Raw genomic sequence first — 24,008 nt, forward strand, 5'->3', positions numbered from 1 at the left:
AAAAAGTAAAAAATAAAAAATTCATGCAATACAAGTTCCTGCGTGTATGAGTTGAGGATACCCGAAACAAATTGGGTATGGTATTAAGATCATGGTGGTACGAGGATACATGAATCCCATGAGGTTTGGGAATTAGGAAGACGAACTCGTCCCTGTTGTCATGGTTACTCTCAATAAGTTCTTGACTTTGTAGATATTTTAAAAAAAGTTTACTTGTTTAAGCAGTCAAGTTGGTCCATATATTTAACCACTTACTATCAATTAAATCATTATATTTTAATAATTTACTATTAAATTTTTTTGACAGAATTTACTATTAATTTGATATCTAACTTTACTAGATTAATATTAATTTCCAACTTACTCTAAAAGACTAAGAGTGTGTTTGGTAGATCTAATAAGTTAGCTTATAGCTTATTGAATTGACTTATAAGCTTGTTTGAAAAAAATAAATGTGTTTGGTAAAATCTTTGTTCGAAAAAAATAAACGTGTTTGGCAAAATCTTTTCTTATTAGCTTATATCTTTTTTTGATATAATTTCAAATAGCGTTTGAGCTTATAGCTTTTTATGGTTATTTTCATTTCTAACATTTAATTTAATTTTATTATATTTTATAAAATAAAAAAACTACCCACTATCATAGTGTTCTTTTATGTCACTAGAACTTTGACCCATGCGGTGCATGAGTCTAATTAGCTGTAATATGTAATAATAAAAAATAAAATACAAAAATTCTAAGATCATTTTCAATAAGAGTAGTATAGGGAATTTCATGGACTAATTATTCTATATTTGTTTATGTGCTTATTTTATATTTTATAAATTTTTTAAATAATTTTGGAAACTCGTCGTTTTGTTTACTTATTAAAAAAAATTGTTGATACCTAAAGGTTAAAAAATTGATGATAATTAGAGGTTAAAAAAACATTAAAGACACAATCAAGAACATAAACTCAAGTAGACATCCATAAATAAATAAAAATTGTGATTAATTCTGCCGTTCAAATTTATTGAAAACAGGGTTAACATATTAGGATTTCTAAATTTTTTCATAATTGAAGCACATGTTTTAGCGGTTGAAAGGTTTTATTGTAAGTAAGGGATGCATGTTTGATTTCCATCGTAGACAAATCTGTATTTTTTGAATACAAAGCTACAATAAAAAGAAAGAGAAAATGAGAGCGGAAAAAAATTTGGTTTAGGGTTAGCTTATGTTGGTAAGCTTATAATATAAGAGATAAGAGATTATCGGTTTTTAATTGTTTAAATTGTGCAATGAAAATTGATGGTGCTTAATTGTCGTATGAAATCTTTCTTATGAAAGTTGATGAAGCTTAACACTTTGTGGACATAATTTAAATCACAATTGGTCTGCTAGTGCATATTGTATCAATTGATCATCGGTTAATATTAAATCTGCAATGTTAAAATCAAAATAATGAATGTGATTAGTGACATGACTAAGGTTGTGTTTGGTTGTATTGCAAAAAAATTGATTTAGCATAATTGAGTTTGATAATAACTTTCCAAATTACACGTGATAATAACTTTTCAAATATCACATGATAATTATTCTCTAAATTTATGATCCGGTAGAAAAAAAATCATTGATCAGGAAAGACATAAAAATATTTCGTGATGAATAATATAGTCAACAATAATTTTGATATGATATACTTTTAAAATTGATGGTGCTTATCAATTATTGCACATAATTTTAATCACAATTGATATACTTGTCATAGTGGTTGAAAATATTGTCTTGCACTGAAGGGTTGTGGGTTCAAATCTTAGTCAAGACAAAATTGTATTGTTTTTTAATAAAAATTGCAAGATAAAATGGAGGGAAAACAGAGAAAACAAATTAGGGTTTAGAATTTGTTTGTGCATACAAGCTTATAATATAAAAGATTTGCGAAAGGAACTTAAAATGGAATTTTTTTGACGAAGTCCTTAGAGTGTATACAAACCCCACACGGCCACACCCAGATCAATATTAGAGAGTATACTTACTCTTGCAGAAAATTGATCATAAACTACTTGAAAGACGACGTCGTTGAGTAGTTCATGCGTGGCTTTCTTCTGCAATTGAATTTCACGCTGCGAACAAGAAGAAGAAAATGTCATCACTGTTTATGAGATTAACAAGGTTTCCTTCAAAACCCTTTTTTCCCTTTACTTTAAGGTTATTCTCTCACTCTCACAATGTTAATGATGCTATTTACTCATTCAATCGAATGCTACAAATGCTTAATACTCCTTCCATTATTGAATTTACCAAGATTTTAGGTTCTCTTGTTAAAACAAAGAACAATTACTCAACTGTTATTTCCCTTTTCCAACAAATGGAATTCCGTGGAATTAAGCCTAACATTATTACTATGTCCATTTTAATCAATTGTTACTGTCACGTAGGTCAAATGACTTATGCATTTTCTCTATTGGGAAAGATTCTTAAGATGGGTTATCAGCCGAATATCGTAACCTTGAATACCCTTATCAAAGGTCTTTGTCTTAATAATGAGGTTCAGAAAGCATTGTACTTTCATGATGATCTTATCGCTAAGGGATTTCAGTTGGACCATGTTAGTTACGGGACATTTGATCAATGGGTTGTGTAAAATGGGACATACAACACCTGCCCTCCAACTGTTGACAAGACTCGAAAAAGGATCAGTAAAGCCTGATGTGATGATGTATAATACAATCATTGATAGCATGTGCAAAGATAAGCTTGTAGATGATGCTTGTCAATTATTTTCTGAAATGGTTATCAAGGGTATTTCGCCTACTGTTGTCACTTATAGTGCTCTAATCTATGGTTTTTGTATTGTCAGTCAATTAAAACAAGATAGGAATGCCAACAATCGAATGCTACAAATGCGTAATACTCCTTCCATTATTGAATTTACCAAGATTTTAGGTTCTCTTGTTAAAACTAAGAACAATTACTCAACTGTTATTTCCCTTTCTCACCAAATGGAATTCCATGGAATTAGGTCTGACATTTTCACTATTACAATTTTGATCAATTGTTACTGTCATATAGGTCAAATGACTTGTGCATTTTCTCTATTGGGAAAGATTCTTAAGATGGGTTATCAGCTGGATGTAGTAACCGTGAATACCCTTATCAAAGGTCTTTGTCTTAATAATGAGGTTCAGAAAGCATTGTACTTTCATGATGATCTTATCGCTAAGAGTGTGTTTGGATGAGGGATTCTAGAAATTTAAGGGATTTTAAATACTAAGCAATTCAATTGATTCAATTGAATTCCCTTGATTTTCAAATTCCAGTGTTTGGATAAAGTGTTGAAATTCCATCAATTGTAAAATTCTTTGTTTGGGTAATGTAATTGAATTTCCTTCATTTAATTTTATTTATTTTAATAAAATCGACCCTAAATCCAAAAATTGGCCGAAAAACCGAAAAAATCGGTCAAAAACCATAAATCGGCTGAAAACCTAAAATCGACTATAAACCATAAAATCGGCCGAAAAACCTAAAATCGGCCGAAAACCATAAAATCGACCGATAATCCGAAAAAATCGGCCGTAAAACCTAAAATCGGCCAAAAATCCTAAAATCGACAGTAAACACAAAATCGGCTGAAAAACCTAAAATCGACCAAAAGCCCTAAAATCGACTATAAACTCTAAAATCGGCTGAAAACCCAAAAAATTAATCGAAAACCCAAAAATCGACCGTAAACCCAAAAAATTGACCGAAAAACATAAAATCGGCGAAAAATCCAAAAATCGATTAAAACCCTAATATCGGCTGAAAAATGGGTTTATAGTCGATTTTAGGTTTTTCGGCCGATTTTGGGGTTTATAGCCGATTTCAGGATTTTTGGTCGATTTTAGGTTTTCCGCTGAGTTTTTTGGGTTTAGGGACGATTTTAGATTCTTCGGCCGATTTTTTGGATGTTGGCCGATTTTGGGTTTTCGGTCGATTTTTGGTTTTTCAGCCGATTTTTTGGGTTTTCGGCTGATTTTAGGATTTATAGTCTATTTTAGGTTTTTTTGCCGATTTTTCGGGTTTCCGGCTGATTTTAGGTTTTCGGCCGATTTTTTGGGTTTTCGGTCGATTTTTTGTTTTTCGGCCGATTTTTTTGGTTTTCGGCCGATTTTAGGGTTTGTAGTCGATTTTTTGAATTTTGGTCGATTTTTCGGGTTTCCGGCCGATTTTAGGGTTTATAGTCGATTTTTTTGATTTTGGCCGATTTTAGGTTTTCGGCCGATTTTTTGGGTTTTCGGTCGATATTTGGTTTTTCGGCCGATTTTTTGGATTTTCAGCCGATTTTAGGGTTTATAGGTGATTTTTGAAATTTTGGTCGATTTTAGGTTTTTCTGCTGTTTTTTTGAGTTTTCGGCCGATTTTAGTGTTTATAGTCGATTTTTGGGCTTTTGGCCGATTTTAGGTTTTTTCTGACGATTTTTTGGATTTTCGGCCGATTTAGCGTTTATCGTAGATTTTAAGTTTTTCGGCTAATTTTAGGTTTTACGATCAATTAGTAATTTTTAAAAGTTTATGGAGAAGAATGAATTTCAAATTCTTTGGTTTTATGTGTCATTTTGAAATTCTCTAAATTAAACTTGAACAAAATACTTCATAAATTTCCATCATTTTGAAAATTCTTCAAATTTTCATCCAAACAATGGAATTCATCTCAAATCATTTGAATTCTCTCAAAACATTACTTTACCTCAAAAAATTCCCTCATCCAAACACACTCTAAGGGATTTCAGTTGGACCATGTTAGTTACGGGACATTGATCAATGGCTTGTGTAAAATGGGACATACAACACCTGCCCTCCAACTGTTGACAAGACTCGAAAAAGGATCAGTAAAGCCTGATGTGATGATGTATAATACAATCATTGATAGCATGTGCAAAGATAAGCTTGTAGATGATGCTTGTCAATTATTTTTTGAAATGGTTATCAAGGGTATTTCGCCTACTGTTGTCACTTATAGTGCTCTACTCTATGGTTTTTGTATTGTCAGTCAATTAAAACAAGATAGGAATGCCAACAAAGTTGGGATGTCTATCCCTACCTTGATGTCTAGATGGCAAAATTACACGTCATGGTGGCCACAATAGGTGCGATGGACGCACAGAAAAGCCCAAAACCCAACTGAAAAACTATGAATAGAGCCTTCATCCTCCACTATTATTCATTCAAAAAAATATTCAGAAATATTCAAAGATATTGAATATTCACTCTAGAGTTAGGAGAACTCTAAGAGGAGGCCAAGGAACTCCAAGGCCAATAAGGTTATTTTCTTTTTGTCTTTGTAATTTATTTTTCCTAGGTTAGGTGGAGTCGAGGAACTCCCTTACAAATGCTTGGTTTTGTATAATTTGGGTATAAATTCAATTGTTTCTACTTTCAAACTCTTTTATCGTCTGGTTTTATATTTATTTTAATATTGATCACATTAGAATAAAATCCAATGACCTAGTGGATATCGCATAGGAAACGAAACTAGTAATCCCGAACGAAGGACGGTATGCTAGGGCCAATATGAGACCATTAAATTCAGTATATGAGGTCTTAGTATATGATTAGAAAGAACGATAATTTCTACCTGAACAAAGTTAAAACTAGTTAGAGGCACACATGACGGCTTATGACACATGGAGCTATTAAGGTAATGATACCAACGTTTTTAACAAAAAAGTGGAACCTGGGGCAATGAAACTTAAATAGAGTAAGAGTAACCACTAACTAGGCTCTGCACAGTTTGTAATAGAAATAGAAAATGATATTGCTTCTATCCTATTTTCAATAGTCTAATTCATGATAGAGAGAAACAAGGGAATAACCACCAAGCAGGAGTAAGGAAGGGATCCGACCACACTTAACCACTTCGTGTCATCACACACACAATATTTACTTTTTCTGTCATTTAATTTTAGTCTTTACTTTCTTGTCATTTACTATTATCCGCAAAGATACCTTTCAAACAAACAAAGCGAAGACACAACTATCTATATTCCTAAGCGAAACTAGTAATTTTGGCACAATCCTTGTGGAGAACGATAAACTTATCACTTTATTACTTGGTAGCGATCCTGTGCACTTGCAGAACCACCGTCAACGTTCTATTCGAACCAGGTCCAAGCTAGTTATCTCCGGTGGACTTTGCTTTGATGAAACAAGAGGATGATTTTTTTATTAAATATTGAAACAAAATTAAATTTTTAATTGTTTTTTTAATAAAAAAATTCTGTTATATAAAAATATTAATTACTTACCAAAAAAATAAAAATATTACGTAATTAATTAATAAATTATTGACTATTAATATTGTGTGAGAGAGGGGATATTAGAGAGAAGTAGAGTTAGAAATCACATGTGAAGAGTGCATGATGTTGTTGTGGTTAAAGATCAATCCATTGGTAAAATATTCTTTGTGCATCAATGACCATCTTGGACCACTTGTGGCAAGGGTCCATATCAGAATCCGTCCATTTTCAACACTAATTTCATCCCATTGGACTGATTTTTGCAGTTGAAATTACATTCAACATGACCATTGCTCTTGGTCTAAGACGACGTCGTTGAGTTCGTGGGTATCTTTCTTCTGCAATTGAACTTCACGCTGCGAACAAGAAGAAGAAAATGTCATCACTGTTTTTGAGATTAACAAGGTTTCCTTCAAAACCCTTTTTTCCCTTTACTTTAAGGTTATTCTCTCACTCTCACAATGTTAATGATGCTATTTACTCATTCAATCGAATGCTACAAATGCGTAATACTCCTTCCATTATTGAATTTACCAAGATTTTAGGTTCTCTTGTTAAAACTAAGAACAATTACTCAACTGTTATTTCCCTTTCTCACCAAATGGAATTCCATGGAATTAGGTCTGACATTTTCACTATTACAATTTTGATCAATTGTTACTGTCATATAGGTCAAATGACTTATGCATTTTCTCTATTGGGAAAGATTCTTAAGATGGGTTATCAGCTGGATGTAGTAACCGTGAATACCCTTATCAATGGTCTTTGTCTTAATAATGAGATTCAGAAAGCATTGTACTTTCATGATGATCTTATCGCTAAGGGTTTTCAGCTCAACCATGTTAGTTACGGGACATTGATCAATGGGTTGTGTAAAATGGGACATACAACACCTGCCCTCCAACTGTTGAGATGGCTCGAAAAAGGATCAGTCAAGCCTGATTTGGCAATTTACAGTACAATCATTGATAGCATGTGCAAAGATAAGCTTGTAGATGATGCTTGTGAATTATTTTCTGAAATGGTTAACAAGGGAATTTTTTCAGACGTTGTCACTTATAGTGCTCTAATCTATGGTTTTTGTATTGTGGATAAATTAAAAGAAGCAATTGTTTTGTTGAACGAAATGGTATCGAAAAACCTCAACCCAGATGTTTATACCTTTAATATATTGATCGATGCGTTTTGTAAGGAGGGAAAGATGAAAGAAGCTAAAAGTATGTTAAATATAATGATGAAACACGGCATGAAACCTGATGTAGTTACTTATAATACTTTAATGGATGGGTTCTGCCTTCGTAATAAAGTGAAAAAGGCAATACATATATTCAACACTATGATCCAAAGGGGAATGATGCCCGATGTTAAGAGCTACAATATTATGATCAATGGGTTCTGTAAGAGTGAAATGGTGGATGAAGCCATCAAACTCTTTAAAGAAATGTATTTAAAAAATATTATTCCTAATACAGTAACATACAACACTCTTATTGATGGCTGGTTCAAGCAATTTCTGGGTCTTTGTGGAATTTGAATGTAATGAATGATGTAGTTGTGGATAACAGTCTTGTTAATGTTTCATTGGAATTCAATGAAATGGATGTTGCACTACAGATGTCTGATGAAATGCTTGTTAGTAGCATTATTTTGGACTTTAATATTGTTAGTGAGCTATGAAGCACAAACACAGATACCGGACAGGACACAAACAGTGACACGTCAACACCGATAATAATTCAATGTAAACATAAGTGTCGGTGCTGTGTTGGTATCATACACCACACATCCAACACCGGGACATACATCTAATCTAAGAAGTGTCTGTGCTTCATAGCTAGTGAGGTGTACAAGCTTGCAAAAAAGCTAATTTCAATGTGTATGTTTTCTCATTTGGCTAACAGAACAGGGAACTCGGGATGGAATTATTCTTGTAAAATATATTTGTGCTTTTACTATAAAAGAAAAAAATAAATAAAATAAATTTTTGGGAGATTATTGATTTTGGAGTTTATTATTTTGGCTACATTTTGGTTTCTTTTATGTTATAGTTGGATGTGTAACTTCTGAAAATAATTGAGCAACCAAGCAGGAGTAAGGGAGGAATCCGACTACACTTAACCACCCCGTGTGATCACACACACAACATTTACTATGCGTGGCAGCATGGCAGAATGCAGGGCTGTATGTGTGTCTGCAGTCTAAATCTTTGATATATGCTGTCATGAGGAGAAAGAGATGGCCGGAAAAATTGCTATGTTGATGTGGGTTATTTATTTGGAATAATAGGAATAATTGTGTATGGAATGGAGAGAAAGAAATAGGACAACAACTTGGTAACAAGGCACTGCACTTGTGGGAAGAATTGAGAACTGCTCAAAATATGAGAAACCAAGCTACACAAACTGTCATGGTACAGCAGCAAATACAGTGGCATAAACCAAGCTTTTGTTGGTTTAAATGTAACGTAGACGCAGGATTTCACAATGTGCACGGAAAAACATGCATGGGGTGGTGTATTCGTGATCATGATGGTCTTTTTGTAGTGGCAGGAACCTCTTGGAAGTACGGTAATTGCTCTATCATTGAAGGAGAGGCATGGCTTTACTTGATGCTATGAAGGAAGTGGATCGCATAGGCCTAACAAATGTCATTTTTGAAACCGACTCCAAAAGTGTTGTTGATGACATCCATCGACGAGTCAATGGCATCTCCGAATTTAGCTCTTTAATTGTAATGACAAGCGAACTCGGTTGCTCATAAGCTTGCTAGAGCGGCTGTTTCATGGCCTCGTCGCTATATCTTTGATTTTCCACCTACTTGTATTGATACTTTATTAGTTAATGAAATGATATGAGTTTCCGGGAAAAAAAAGTGTATAGCTATAAATTTTCTAAGTAACAACCATACTCATTAACTCAACGACATTTAAAATTTTAAATATTTTTTTAAGTATTGGTCTACGATGAACAACTTCTAAAATTTTCCTAACTTCAATAAAAGAAATTATAAGGAGACAAAATAAGGTTGGATCTTTTCTTATTGTTGTTGATACCGGCAAGACCAGCCAGATGATGTCTGCTGGTTGGTAGTGAGAGGACTTGTAGTACCTGCATACCCAAAAGAAAAGGAGGCGCTGATTAAAAAACAATCATTTGATTTTCTTACTCTCCCTTAGCAACCAGAGGGAAAGGAGTCTATCGATCCGCCTAGCTTTGGTAGATTTTCCCCAACACAATCCATAGAAATTCCATGAATCCCTTGGTGGATAAGAATCATAAGATGGTGTTCATTTGTAATTTTCGTTGTCTATCGATTTGAGTTAGACCGTTTCAATAAAATCATAATTATCCAAAACAAAAAAAAAAAGATAAAATATGGTGAAATATGGTTAATATACTGGTTTAATTTTAACAATTAGAAATAAATATTCTTTAAACTATCATTAATTATTTCATTGTTAGCTGGTAAACAACAATAAATAAAAAGTATAATGGAGATGCACTCACCGTGTAAAATAGTTTACCAAGATTATCTAATATAAAAAACCTTCAACTTAACTTGTTATATCAAAGAAGTGAGGTGAAGTAAAGTGACGTGACAAAAAAATAGTTAACGTTTAATTGATCGATAGTATAAAATTATTTTATATTATGGTTACATATTTTTTTTCTCATAAATAAATTAGGCACCCTTTAAATAAATGGTAAAAAATATGCAATGTCCACCCTGTCCTAAACTATTCATTTGGTTTGCCTTGAAATGAAATCACAAAGTAAAGTTTGTTTTGAAACAGTCATAACCTCCTTTTCCAGCTGCTCCGGTAACACACGAAAGACTCCGCCGCTCTAACCTTCGTCGTTGCCGCTCCTTTCTCAAACACACCCACGCAGCAAGGAATTATGTCGCCTATGAGATTAACAAGGTTTCTTTCAAAATCCTCTTTACTTCCTAACTTTTTCACTTTCAGATTTTTCTCACATTTTCACAATGTTAGTGATGTTGTTGATGATGATTCTATTTATATGTTCAAAAGTATGCTAAATATGCGAAAAACCCCTTCCATTATTGAATTTAACAAGATTTTAAGTTCCCTTGTTAAAACAAAGAACAATTACTCAACTGTTGTTTCCCTTTTCCAACAAATGGAATTCCATGGAACAATTAGGCCTAACATTATTACTATGTCCATTTTAATCAATTGTTACTGTCACGTAGGTCAAATGACTTATGCATTTTCTATATTGGGAAAGATTCTTAAGATGGGTTATCAGCCGGATGTCGTAACCTTGACAACCCTTATAAAAGGCCTTTGTCTTAATAATGACATTCAGAAAGCATTGTACTTTCATGATGATCTTATCACAAAGGGTTTTCAGTTGGATCATGTTAGTTACGGGACATTGATTAATGGCTTGTGTAAAATGGGACATACAACACCTGCCCTCCAACTGTTGAGACGGCTCGAAAAAGGATCAGTCAAGCCTGGTTTGGTAATTTACAGTACAATCATTGATAGCATGTGCAAAAACAAGCTTGTAGATGATGCTTGTGAATTATTTTCTGAAATGGTTAACAAGGGAATTTTTCCAGACGTTGTCACTTATAATGCTCTAATCTATGGTTTTTGTATTGTGAATAAATTAAAAGAAGCAATTGTTTTGTTGAACGAAATGGTATCGAAAAACATCAACCCAAATGTTTATACCTTTAATATATTGATCGATGCGTTTTGTAAGGAGGGAAAGATGAAAGAAGCTAAAAGTGTGTTAGCTATGATGATGAAACAAGGCATGAAACCTGATGTAGTTACTTATAGTACTTTAATGGATGGGTTCTGCCTTCGTAATGAAGTGAGCAAGGCCAAATATATATTCAACACTATGGTCCAAAGGGGAATGATGCCCGATGTTAAGAGCTACAGTATTATGATCAATGGGTTCTGTAAGAGTAAAATGTTGGATGAAGCCATCAATCTCTTTGAAGAAATGCATTTTAAAAATATGTTTCCCGATACAGTAACTTACAACACTCTTATTGATGGTTTGTGCAAATCAGGGAGAATTTCCTATGCTTGGGAGCTTGTAGATGAGATGTGTGACAGAGGCCAACCGCCCAATGTAATCACCTACAATTCCTTCTTGCACACTTTGTGCAAAAATCATGAACTTGACAAGGCAATTGCATTAGTCAAGAAAATTATCGACCAAGGTATCATGCCAAATTTGTACACGTACAGTACCCTAATTGATGGACTTTGCAAAGGTGGGAGGCTTAATGATGCACTAAAGGTTTTTCATGATCTTTTGGCTAAAGAATAAATGTTGTAACGTACACAACTATGATTTGTGGACTTTGTAATGAGGGCTTGTTTGAAGAAGCATTTGTTTTGCTGTCAAAAATGGAAGATAAGGGCTGCTTTCCTAATGCCTTCACTTTTGAAATAATGATTTCTACTCTCTTTGAAAGAGGTGACAATGATAAAGCAGAGAAACTTCTTCGTCAAATGATTGCTAGAGGCCTGCTATAAGAGTAAATACATGTATGTCTTTTTCTAGTTATCCAATGTTATTTTGAATTTTAATTATAATCATCGTGAAATGATTTCTTATCAGTTATTTGTTTGCTGTTATTAATTTACTTTGGTAAATAGTGATAGTTTCATTTTATGTTTTCTATTAGTACACCCGATTGTGTATCGGTAATTGTTCAATGCCCTATATATGTAGAATCTCGATTTCCCTTCTTTTCTTTGTTTTTCATTGAAAATTGATTGTATTACAGGTATTAAATTCTTATATGATGATCCAAGGAGTTGAGTTTTGTAATGGTCTTGTTGCTACTGATTTTTTTGGTTATCTAATGTTTATAATTAATCAGGGCTTAAGTGGTAGTTTATTAGGATAGTCGTCCAATCTGTGTAAGCACGAGCCTTTTCTTTCCTCCGCTTCCTTTATCATTATGCCGTTTTCCCATTTTTAGTAATAAAAGAACCAGCAGTAAGACCAAACTTAGAGTGAGCAGCATAATATGAGAGAACTCTCTAATGATGGACAGAATACAAATAATCGAGAAAAAAAAACTGAATAATGGCATGCTAATCACATATAAATACAATGTCTGCCTTATCCTTCCTCTCTCATATAAGAACACAAAAATAATTTTCTTTTGAATTGCCAGATATACATATACTTTTGAATAATTTTCTTATGAAGTTGGTCTCTGCCATTATATAGACTATTATTCTTTGTGCTATGCTAATTCAACAAGAAAATATATTTGTTATTCAACTTGGTTGAGGATGGTGCTTTACTTCATATATGGTTTTGGCTACAATATACTTGACAATTATGCAGTCGAAGATGTGTTAAATTTTTCGTCTCTGTTACTGTCAATATTTTTTTAAGTCTCAAATAACAAGTCACATAGAGTGGAACATAAACATGAGCATTTTTTCCCTTCTTCCACTATTGTTAGCTAGGAAGTTAAATCATGGAAACTACAGCTGAGTTTTATAGTTGTACTACTACTACTATATGTACCATTAAATTGGATTAACTCATTATTGTCTAATTTGTGATTCATGAATTCCAACTCTATATTATATGTATTTTACCTTGGTTCTGAAGGGTTCTGCTGCTAATTGGGAACATGGACCTTGTAATAATTCCAACTCTATATTATATGTATTCCCTCTAATAATTCCATCACATCCAATCGAGCCATCTTCACTAAGAGCCCCATCCGTATTCAATCTAACCAAATTCTCTATATTTGTATGGGATTTGTACTTTTCGCACTCACTGCAATGTCTCAGTCACCCCCTGAAATGACCAAACTATCCTTCTCGCTTTGTAGGATGCGAGCATGTCGATCGCGTTGCAGAAAGCGAGGGGTTATATGTAGGTGACCTTTGAATTCACCCACCCCCCAGACATTTAACATGTTCTCTATCTAAGATGCGAACACATCTTATTTTAAAAGCATCACCGTCTAGGATGCGAACACGTCTTAATTATAAGACGTCTTCATCTTCTTCTTTCCCATTTCAATGATTTCTGAAAAACTAGGAGTATTGGCCTACTGGTAAAATTGAAGGTTTATTGGCCGTTTGTGGTGGAAAACAACAAAAGGAAGCTATGTTTTAAAACACAATACTCACAAACCCATTGCCCAAACCCTCAATTCTCCCAAAACCTTAGTTCGTCGAAATTGAAGGTTTCTTTGTCGTTTAGGGTCGCAATAATCAAAGGAGCAAAGAGTACTAGAAGCATTGTAGAAGTGGAGAGCAGCTTGCTCTTACAAAGGCAGTGCAAATAAAAGTGTACAAGAAGCTAAGAAACATGATGGGCTTAGAATCATTAGCAACATTGAATTAGATGGTGTGTTAGTTTATAATTCAAGTGTTGCAATTTACTCTTGTTAAGAGCAATAACTTGTTTTAAAGTGTTTTGATTGGTTGTTAAGTGTAACTGACTGGACAAAAGTTAGTTAGAGAGTCAGTTAGTGGTTAGTAGTTATCTAATAATTAGGGAGTTTGTTAGAAGTTACAAATGTGTAACTTAGGGTGCAAGTAGGGAGTTATCTAATAATTAGTTGTTAGTAGTTATCTAATAATTAGGGAGTTTGCATCTATTTTAATTGATTCAATTCTTGTGGTGTGAATAAAATAACAAAGTTTCCCTAATAGTGTATTCATCTTCTTCCTCTCTCTTCCAAATCAATTCCTCCATTGCTGATCAATTTTTGAGTTCATAGTTTTTTCATTTTGTTCTACTAGTTTCTGTGCTCATTGGTGCACCCAGAGCCTACCAGTTTTGTGTGTGTGATTCATAGAGTGAGATTGTGTTCCAACAATAATAACAATCCACTACCTCGTAAATGATAAGTTAAAAATCTGAATAGTCAAATTTCTTTATTTTTATGAATTCTTCTCTTTTTTATGTATAAATGAATATATTTTTATGATCTGTTCATTCCATGATCACTTTTTAGTAATTAATTACTGCTATATTTTTTTAGTAACTACAAATACAAAATATTTATGATTATTCCATAATCTATCACACCCCGTCAAAATGGAAGGGTCACCGAAAGACTAATTTCTTTTTAATCGATCATTGGATGTAGACATTATTAAGGTTTGATTTATGAAACTTTGCTCTATATGATTTTCATTCTTCTTTGTCTTCTCTTTTTGAATGTGATTTTTTTTTTTGCTTAAATGAAATTGAGTCTTGAATGATTGTGTTAGTGGCTTCATTAACTCAATTGTAGGAAGAGAAAACAAGAAGTAGATATGCATTGAAGGTGTTTCATGTTTTGTCTAGCTTGGTTTGATTTTGGATTTTAAAGTTTATTCTTGGCTAAATGTTTGTTTAATTCATTTTCCTTGATTAATCTTCCTCCTAGAAGCTTTTTTAGTATTAAAATTGTGAATTATGGTGACCTTATCATTGTAATTCAAAACCAAAAATGAGATTCACCTATGCATATTTAGTTGTAGTTAAGGATTAAATTAAACTCATTAATGTTGAACCTCTTGTATTGATTGTTTTTAAATCATTGTTTTCAAGTCTATTTGCTTTTGTTTATGTTTATTTCATCTTCAACTAAAACCCCCTTAGACCTTTTAATTTTGTTTTTAAATTTGGTTGAATTTCAAGGTTGGTCAATTGGGAAACGATCTGGGTTGCCACTTTTACTAAAAGTAGTGTTTTAACTCAGTTTTATTAATTTTGCTGAGTTCAATGTGACATAACCCTTCAACAAACTCTTAAATTATAATTTTACTTTTAAGGAGAACTTTAAATAATTCATTTTCACTATATTTATTATTTTTTAAAAAAATTAAAATGTTAAATGATAGTTCTAAACCTATACTTTTTTTTAAAAAAAAAAGTAAAAAATAAAAAATTCATGCAATACAAGTTCATGCGTGTATGAGTTGAGGATACCCGAAACAAATTGGGTATGATATTAAGATCATGGTGGTACGAGGATACGTGAATCCCATGAGGTTTGGGAATGAGGAAGACAAAACTCGTCCCTGTTGTCATGGTTACTCTCAAATAAGTTCTTGACTTTGTAGATATTTTAAAAAAAGTTTACTTGTTTAAACAGTCAGAAAAAAAAAGTTGGTCCATATATTTAACCACTTACTATCAATTAAATCATTATATTTTAATAATTTACTATTAATTTTTTTTTGACAGAATTTACTATTAATTTAATATCTAACTTTACTAGATTAATATTAATTTCCAACTTACTCTAAAAGACTAAGAGTGTGTTTGGTAGATCTAATAAGTTAGTTTATAGCTTATTGGATTGACTTATAAGCTTGTTCGAAAAAAATAAATGTGTTTGGTAAAATCTTTGTTCGGAAAAAATAAATGTGTTTGACAAAATCTTTTCTTATTAGCTTATAGCTTTTTTTGATATATTATTTCAAGTAGCGTTTGAGCTTATAACTTTTTATGGTTATTTCCATTTCTAACCTTTAATTTAATTTAATTATATTTTATAAAATAAAAAAACTACCCACTATCATAGTGTTCTTTTATGTCATTTGCGAAAGGAACTTAAAATGGAATTTTTTTGACGAAGTCCTTAGAGTGTATACAAACCCCACACGGCCACACCCAGATCAATATTAGAGAGTATACTTACTCTTGCAGAAAATTGATCATAAACTACTTGAAAGACGACGTCGTTGAGTAGTTCATGCGTGGCTTTCTTCTGCAATTGAATTTCACGCTGCGAACAAGAAGAAGAAAATGTCATCACTGTTTATGAGATTAACAAGGTTTCCTTCAAAACCCTTTTTTCCCTTTACTTTAAGGTTATTCTCTCACTCTCACAATGTTAATGATGCTATTTACTCATTCAATCGAATGCTACAAATGCTTAATACTCCTTCCATTATTGAATTTACCAAGATTTTAGGTTCTCTTGTTAAAACAAAGAACAATTACTCAACTGTTATTTCCCTTTTCCAACAAATGGAATTCCGTGGAATTAAGCCTAACATTATTACTATGTCCATTTTAATCAATTGTTACTGTCACGTAGGTCAAATGACTTATGCATTTTCTCTATTGGGAAAGATTCTTAAGATGGGTTATCAGCCGAATATCGTAACCTTGAATACCCTTATCAAAGGTCTTTGTCTTAATAATGAGGTTCAGAAAGCATTGTACTTTCATGATGATCTTATCGCTAAGGGATTTCAGTTGGACCATGTTAGTTACGGGACATTTGATCAATGGGTTGTGTAAAATGGGACATACAACACCTGCCCTCCAACTGTTGACAAGACTCGAAAAAGGATCAGTAAAGCCTGATGTGATGATGTATAATACAATCATTGATAGCATGTGCAAAGATAAGCTTGTAGATGATGCTTGTCAATTATTTTCTGAAATGGTTATCAAGGGTATTTCGCCTACTGTTGTCACTTATAGTGCTCTAATCTATGGTTTTTGTATTGTCAGTCAATTAAAACAAGATAGGAATGCCAACAATCGAATGCTACAAATGCGTAATACTCCTTCCATTATTGAATTTACCAAGATTTTAGGTTCTCTTGTTAAAACTAAGAACAATTACTCAACTGTTATTTCCCTTTCTCACCAAATGGAATTCCATGGAATTAGGTCTGACATTTTCACTATTACAATTTTGATCAATTGTTACTGTCATATAGGTCAAATGACTTGTGCATTTTCTCTATTGGGAAAGATTCTTAAGATGGGTTATCAGCTGGATGTAGTAACCGTGAATACCCTTATCAAAGGTCTTTGTCTTAATAATGAGGTTCAGAAAGCATTGTACTTTCATGATGACCTTATCACTAAGGGTTTTCAGCTCAACCATGTTAGTTACGGGACATTGATCAATGGCTTGTGTAAAATGGGACATACAACACCTGCCCTCCAACTGTTGACAAGACTCGAAAAAGGATCAGTAAAGCCTGATGTGATGATGTATAATACAATCATTGATAGCATGTGCAAAGATAAGCTTGTAGATGATGCTTGTCAATTATTTTCTGAAATGGTTATCAAGGGTATTTCGCCTACTGTTGTCACTTATAGTGCTCTAATCTATGGTTTTTGTATTGTGAATAAATTAAAAGAAGCAATTGTTTTGTTGAACGAAATGGTATCGAAAAACATCAACCCAGATGTTTATACCTTTAATATATTGATCGATGCGTTTTGTAAGGAGGGAAAGATGAAAGAAGCTAAAAGTATGTTAAATATAATGATGAAACACGGCATGAAACCTGATGTAGTTACTTATAATACTTTAATGGATGGGTTCTGCCTTCGTAATGAAGTGAGCAAGGCCAAATATATATTCAACACTATGGTCCAAAGGGGAATGATGCCCAATGTTAAGAGCTACAGTATTATGATTAATGGGTTCTGTAAGAGTAAAATGGTGGATGAAGCCATCAATCTCTTCGAAGAAATGCATTTCAAAAATATGTTTCCTGATACAGTAACTTACAGCACTCTTATTGATGGCTTGTGCAAATCAGGGAGAATATCATATGCCTGGGAGCTTGTAGATGAGATGCGTGACAGAGGTCAACCACCCAATGCAATCACCTACAATTCCTTCTTGCACACTTTGTGCAGAAATCATCATCTTGACGAGGCAATTGCATTAGTCAAGAGTATTAAAGACCACGGTATCATGCCAACTTTGTACACGTACAGTATCCTAATTGATGGACTTTGCAAAGGTGGGAGGCTTAATGATGCACTAAAGGTTTTTAAGGATCTTCTGGCTAAAGGATACAATCTAAATGTGGTAATTTACAACACTATGATTTGTGGACTTTGTAACGAGGGCTTGTTTGATGAAGCATTAGATTTGTTGTCAAAAATGGAAGATAAGGGTTGCTTTCCCGATGCTGTCACTTTTGAAATAATGATTTGTGCACTCTTTGAAAGCGGTGAGAATGATAAAGCAGAGAAACTTGTACGTGAAGTGATTGCTAGAGGTCTACTTTAAGAGCAAAACCAGGTATGACACTTGTTACACATTATTTTGAATTTTTATGACAATCATAGAGTCTTTTTTTCCTTGATAGTTATACAAAAAAAAGATGGACTTTGATCTAGGATCCTTAGTTTAGTTTAGTTTTGACCAAAGTAATTTATTGTTTTGTTCAATTTGATATTGTATCCATTAAAGTGGTTATTTTTGAAGTCTTGAAATGACTATCCTTTTTCATCTCGGTGCACTATTGATCCGCTTTATCTACTTTAATAGATTTTATCTGGTAATGGACATCGTCAACAAACCATGCTTGCCTAGGTTGACTTGATTAATTTTGGCAATCGGTTTTCTTTTGACCTTTACCAGATTTTTGCTTATTGGTATAATATATAAAATGATTATTGATAGGTACATTTTATTTTACACTTGACTTATAGACAGATTGGTAATGGATTTATAGGTTGCAAACCGAGACCTGTATGTGATGTACCATGAAAGTGAACAGATATCTTGACTTCATGCAAGAAAGAGGCATGGTGTACAGCCCTCTGTCTGTCGTATTGTTATAAAAGAGAGAAACTTGAATGTTGAAAGAGGCATGGTGTAAGGCCCTCTATGGCTCTATCTTTTAATGAATGCATTAATCTTTTCATATGAATTGTGAATTAAACTATAATTTTAGTTTTTCATAAAATACATTGCGAGTGTTTGTAGTCTGTATCTGGTTTTGTTTATTGTATCAGAATAGTTAGTGGATTTGAGTTGTGTAAGCGGCCGCAATATTGTTCATACTTGGTTGCTTGTTTTGAGTGTTTTAGGTGCAAGACTATGGCTGACTTTGTTTCCCCTGCTTTTAGCTATTTGTCATATTGTATCAACCTTTTCACTGTGTTGAGTATTATTTGTGCTTAACATCTTAATAAATTCTTCTGCTTATAGAAACATGAGTTCCTCCCCAAGTCATTCAGTTTATATAACACCTTATGTCTTGTTATTTTTAATTGAAATTATAAAAGGAGGTTGAGATAAAGGGTTAGACTTGCACGTTACTTTAGCATCAAATTGTTTTAACTAATTAAGACCGCAACTAATTAAGTAAGAATCTAAGTGAAAAGCTGTTGCACCTGAATCTGTCCCACAAGGGAAGCCAAGGAAGTGCCTTCCACTTCATATCTGTGTATACATATATGTTGCATCTTTCCTTTTTGTGTCATCTTTGAATTTGTGACTTTCTACACTAGTCAGTGTTAATTTAGTAGTGACATTGCCACTGTTTGCAGCTTAACTTGTGATTGTGACAGGATTGAACAACTTTTTCACCAAAACCAAGCTGATTTCATGCTCAGAACTCTACATCTATAGCCCAACCTAGCAGATTTTTTCAGCATGATCTTTATTTTTGCAGGTTACGTTTAGGTAAGGTGGATACTTTCTTCTTCGCTCCCCACATTTGGCGCTTTGACACCTTCTTCCATTTCTTTCTCAAATAATAAGTGAATACTGTTATGTGTTATTCCTCAGCTCAAGGCTGGTTTAAATAGGAAGAGTACAAATATAAAAGGAAATAATAGATAAGCTTAGAATCTCCTAGAAATAACAAACTAGGAAACTAAATATTTTCCAACACCCCCCCTCAAGTTGGTGCATAGATATCTATCATGCCCAACTTGCCGATCAAATGCTCAAAGGTGGGTCTTGCTAAGCTTTTGGTCAAGATATCTGCAGTTTGCTGACTCGAAGTTACAAAAGGTAGACATATGATTCCGGCATCTAACTTCTCTTTTATGAAATGTCGATCGATCTCAATATGCTTGGTTCTGTCATGTTGAACTGGGTTATGAGCTATGCTAATAGCGGCTTTACTGTCAGAGTATAATTTCAATGGAAGCTCAATTTTCATCTTAAGCTCTTCTAGGACTCTGTGGATCCATAATCCTTCACAAATACCTTGAGCCATAGCTCTAAACTCAGCTTCTGCACTACTTCTTGCTACAACTCCTTGTTTCTTGCTCCTCCATGTCACAAGATTACCCCAAACATAGGTACAATATCCGGAGGTTGATCTTCTGTCAGTGACTGAACCTGCCCAATCAGCATCGGTAAAGATAGACACATTTCTTTCATTAGTCTTCTTAAAAAATAATCCCTTTCCAGGATTTGCTTTCAAATATCGCAGTATCCTATAGACTGCCTCAAGATGTTCCTCAAAAGGAGAATGCATAAACTGACTTACTACACTAAACGAGAAAGCAATGTCAGGTCTAGTGTGTGCCAAATAAATCAGTTTTCCAACCAATCTCTGGTACCTTCCAGTATCAACAGGAACACTACCTTCTTCCCAAAGTTTTGCATTAGGATCCATGGGAGTATCTGCTGGTCGACATCCACTCATTCCTGTTTCTTTCAATAAATCTATAATGTATTTTTGCTGGGAAACTACAATACCATCTTTTGATCGAGCAACCTCCATACCAAGAAAATATCTCATGGATCCCAAGTCCTTGATTTCAAAGTCTAATGCTAATTTCTCTTTTACTCTTGCCATTTCAACTATATCATCTCCAGTAAGGACGATATCATCAACATAAACAATTAGGACAGCAATTTTTCCATCTTGGGAGAACTTTGTGAACAAGGTGTGGTCAGCTTGTCCTTGAATGTACCCTTGTTTCTTCATGGAATAAGTGAACTTTTCAAACCAAGCTCTAGGAGACTGCTTTAATCCATACAAAGACTTATTTAGTTTGCATACATTTGATCCAAACTTGTCTTCAAAGCCAGGAGGAATGTCCATATATACTTCTTCTAAATCACCATTGAGAAAAGCATTCTTAACATCCAACTGATGTAGGGGTCAATCTAAGTTAGCAGCAAGAGACAAGAGAATTCTGACAGTGTTCAATTTTGCAACAGGAGCAAAAGTCTCTGAGTAGTCTATACCATAAGTTTGGGTAAAACCCTTAGCCACCAATCGAGCCTTGTACCTTTCGATTGACCCATCTGAATTATACTTCACAGTAAACACTCATTTGAATCCAACCGTCTTCTTGCCATCCGGTAGTGTCATAACACTCCAGGTTTTGTTCTTTTCAAGAGCTTTCATCTCCTCAAGTACAGCTTCCCTCCACTTTGGAACTTCTAGAGCAACCTGTACATTTTTTGGAATCTCTACACTAGACAATTTTGAGGTAAAGGCAGAAAAAGACGAAGACAAATTTGAATATGATATAAAATTGGACAATGGGTATTTAGTGCAAGATCTAACAGGTTTTCTAACAGCCACAGGATCATCGATATCGGGATACAAAATACGACTCTCAGAAACAGAGATAGACTTACCTTTTCTTTTTTTAGGAAGTTGATCATCCCCCGGTTCAGATTCATGACAGTGTTGAGATGTGGACTCATCACTTTCTTTGTGATTCTTTCTCACAAAAACCTTTCCTTTCCAAGTCTTGTTTCCTGCTTCAAACCTATTATCTTTATATGACTCATTATTTTGTGGCATTTCAATTAGATCATCATTATCATTGTTTTCAAGATTCTCATTGTTTTCTTCATGAGAAAATGTAGGCTCGGATTCACCAAGCTCACTACTCATAACAGGAGTAGGATTAGATAAAGAATCATGGCCATTTTTCGTTGGTGCAGAAGTATAAGTCTTAAAACTTTGTGATACCGGCAAAGATAAATTATTAAAAAAACTCATGTCCTCAGTTTGAAACGAGTTAAAAAAACTCATGTCCTCAGTTTGAGACGAATCTTCATTTAAATTTCCCCCCTGAAGATGCGTGTCAAAAAAAGGTTTGTTTTCAAAGAATGTAACATCCATGGTGACAAACATTTTCTGATTTTTTGGATCAAAACATTTATATCCCTTCTGGGTTGGAGAATACCCAACAAAAACACATTTTATAGCACGCGGTTCAAGTTTGCTAATATTCTTATGTTCATGAACAAATGCAGTGCAACCAAAGATTTTTAAGGTCAAATCGTTTGAAACACGATCATTAGGAAAACATTCTTTGAAAATATGAATTGGAGTTTTAAAATTAAGAACTTTGGAGGGCACTCTGTTAATTAAGTATGCAGCAGTTAAAACTGCTTCACCCCACAAATAATTTGGTACTTTACTTGCGAAAAGTAAAGCTCTAGCCACCTCCAACAAGTGCCTATTTTTTCTTTCTGCAACTCCATTTTGTTGGGGAGTGTTAGGGCATGAACTTTGATGCACAATTCCATTTTCACGAAAAAAATCACTCAACATTGTGTTAAAATATTCTTTGCCGTTATCACTTCTAAATACTTGAATATTTGTTTGAAATTGATTTTGCACCATTTTAACAAAATCTTTTACGGCCTGACAAACGTAAGATTTCCCCTTTAACAAGTACACCCAACAAACTCTTGAGTGATCATCTATAAATGTGATAAACCATTTTTTATGAGAAAGTGTACTCGTTCGGTTAGGGCCCCAAACATCACTGTGAATAACAGAAAAATGTTTTGATGGTTTGTAGGGCTGTAATGGAAAATGAGAACGATGATGTTTTGCAAATTCACATGCTTCACATTTAAACAAAGATAAATCCTTATTACGAAATAACTCAGGAAATAAGTGTTTTAAATAAGGAAAACTAGGATGACCTAATCGTGAATGCCATAACATAACATCATCATTATTATTATTATTCAGAACTAAAAAAGATTCAAAGCATTAACTTATTGGTTTGGAAGGTAGTTGTGATTCAGGTTCAATGTCGAAGTAGTAGAGTCCTCCACTCTCCTTAGCACTACCAATCATCTTCCCCGAGTTCAAATCCTGAAAAACACAATGAGTACGAAAAAAATTAGTTTGACAATTTCTATCTTGGGCTAATTTACTGACAGACATGAGACTACAAGATAGATTTGGGACATGAAGAACATCTTTAAGGGTTAGACTTGGAGACAACACAACCGAACCTTTACCCGCAATGGCTGAAAAGGATCCATCCGCAATTTTTATTTTATGGTTACCTGCACATGGACTATAAGAAGAAAACAGAGTAGAATCACCTGTCATGTGATCACTTGCACCCGAATCTACTATCCAAGCACGACTGGGACTGACACTAAAAAGGGCAGAAGTACCTTTGGGGGCAACAGAGCTAGAAAGAGTGTTAGATTCAAGAATTTTGTACAGTCTGTCTAGTTGTTCCATCGTGAATGAAAGCTGAATTGAAGAAGACTGATGCTCTTGATCAGAATTACTGGCTTGGAATGTATGACCCTCACCTCCACCTTTGTTCTTCTGATTTGAAGGTCGCGGAAGACCATGTAATTTCCAACATTGAAAAATAGTATGTCCCAAACGATGACAATATTTGCATTCACGACGGTATTTGAAAGTGGATGATCGTCGTCGAGAATAAAAAAACGTCTGTCATACCCCATTTTTTGACCGACCGTTTTTTTATATATATTTTTTCAGACGGTTTTTCTTTGTCCGTTTCTGACGAAATTTCGGCAGAGAGGTATTTTAAAATACCTCATTTATGTGATTTCATTTTTTATTTTATTTTTATTATTATTTTATTAGTTCTTTATTTTCATTTTTTATTTATTTTTATTTTTATTTTTTCGTTTTTTTATTATTATTATTGTATATGTTTTTTCTACTTATTTTTATTTATATTTTTTACTGTATTTACGTTTTTTTTATTTTTTTATTATTATATATGATTATTATTTTTC

General features: G+C 33.5%; 3 protein-coding genes across 6 annotated transcripts; all 3 read left to right on the top strand.

The window, feature by feature from the left end:
• The first annotated feature begins 1,925 nt into the window (after window positions 1-1,925).
• Window positions 1,926-3,218, top strand: LOC123904827 (pentatricopeptide repeat-containing protein At1g63150-like). Its single transcript, XM_045954437.1, has 2 exons — window positions 1,926-2,151; window positions 2,418-3,218. The coding sequence occupies exon 2, from the start codon at window positions 2,523-2,525 to the stop codon at window positions 3,216-3,218; it is 696 nt and encodes a 231-aa protein (XP_045810393.1). The 5' UTR covers window positions 1,926-2,151; window positions 2,418-2,522.
• Window positions 3,219-6,636: 3,418 nt separating this feature from the next.
• LOC123904828 (pentatricopeptide repeat-containing protein At1g12775, mitochondrial-like) lies at window positions 6,637-7,794 on the top strand. The gene has a single exon (XM_045954438.1). The coding sequence runs from the start codon at window positions 6,637-6,639 to the stop codon at window positions 7,792-7,794; it is 1,158 nt and encodes a 385-aa protein (XP_045810394.1).
• Window positions 7,795-9,985: 2,191 nt separating this feature from the next.
• Window positions 9,986-19,214, top strand: LOC123910113 (pentatricopeptide repeat-containing protein At1g63330-like). 4 transcript variants are annotated; one of them, XM_045961160.1, is made up of 4 exons: window positions 9,986-10,182; window positions 10,476-10,779; window positions 16,637-18,296; window positions 18,733-19,214. In XM_045961160.1, exons 2-3 carry the CDS (start codon window positions 10,481-10,483, stop codon window positions 18,282-18,284), a joined length of 1,947 nt encoding a protein of 648 aa, XP_045817116.1. In that variant the 5' UTR covers window positions 9,986-10,182; window positions 10,476-10,480; the 3' UTR covers window positions 18,285-18,296; window positions 18,733-19,214. The 4 variants fall into 4 exon arrangements, with proteins under 4 accessions (XP_045817116.1, XP_045817115.1, XP_045817118.1 ...); XM_045961159.1 differs by having other exon boundaries at window positions 9,986-10,779; XM_045961162.1 differs by lacking the exon at window positions 10,476-10,779 and having other exon boundaries at window positions 16,332-18,296.
• The last annotated feature ends 4,794 nt before the right edge of the window (window positions 19,215-24,008 follow it).

This window comes from Trifolium pratense, linkage group LG2, assembly GCF_020283565.1.
Source record: "Trifolium pratense cultivar HEN17-A07 linkage group LG2, ARS_RC_1.1, whole genome shotgun sequence".
NCBI lineage: Eukaryota > Viridiplantae > Streptophyta > Magnoliopsida > Fabales > Fabaceae > Trifolium > Trifolium pratense.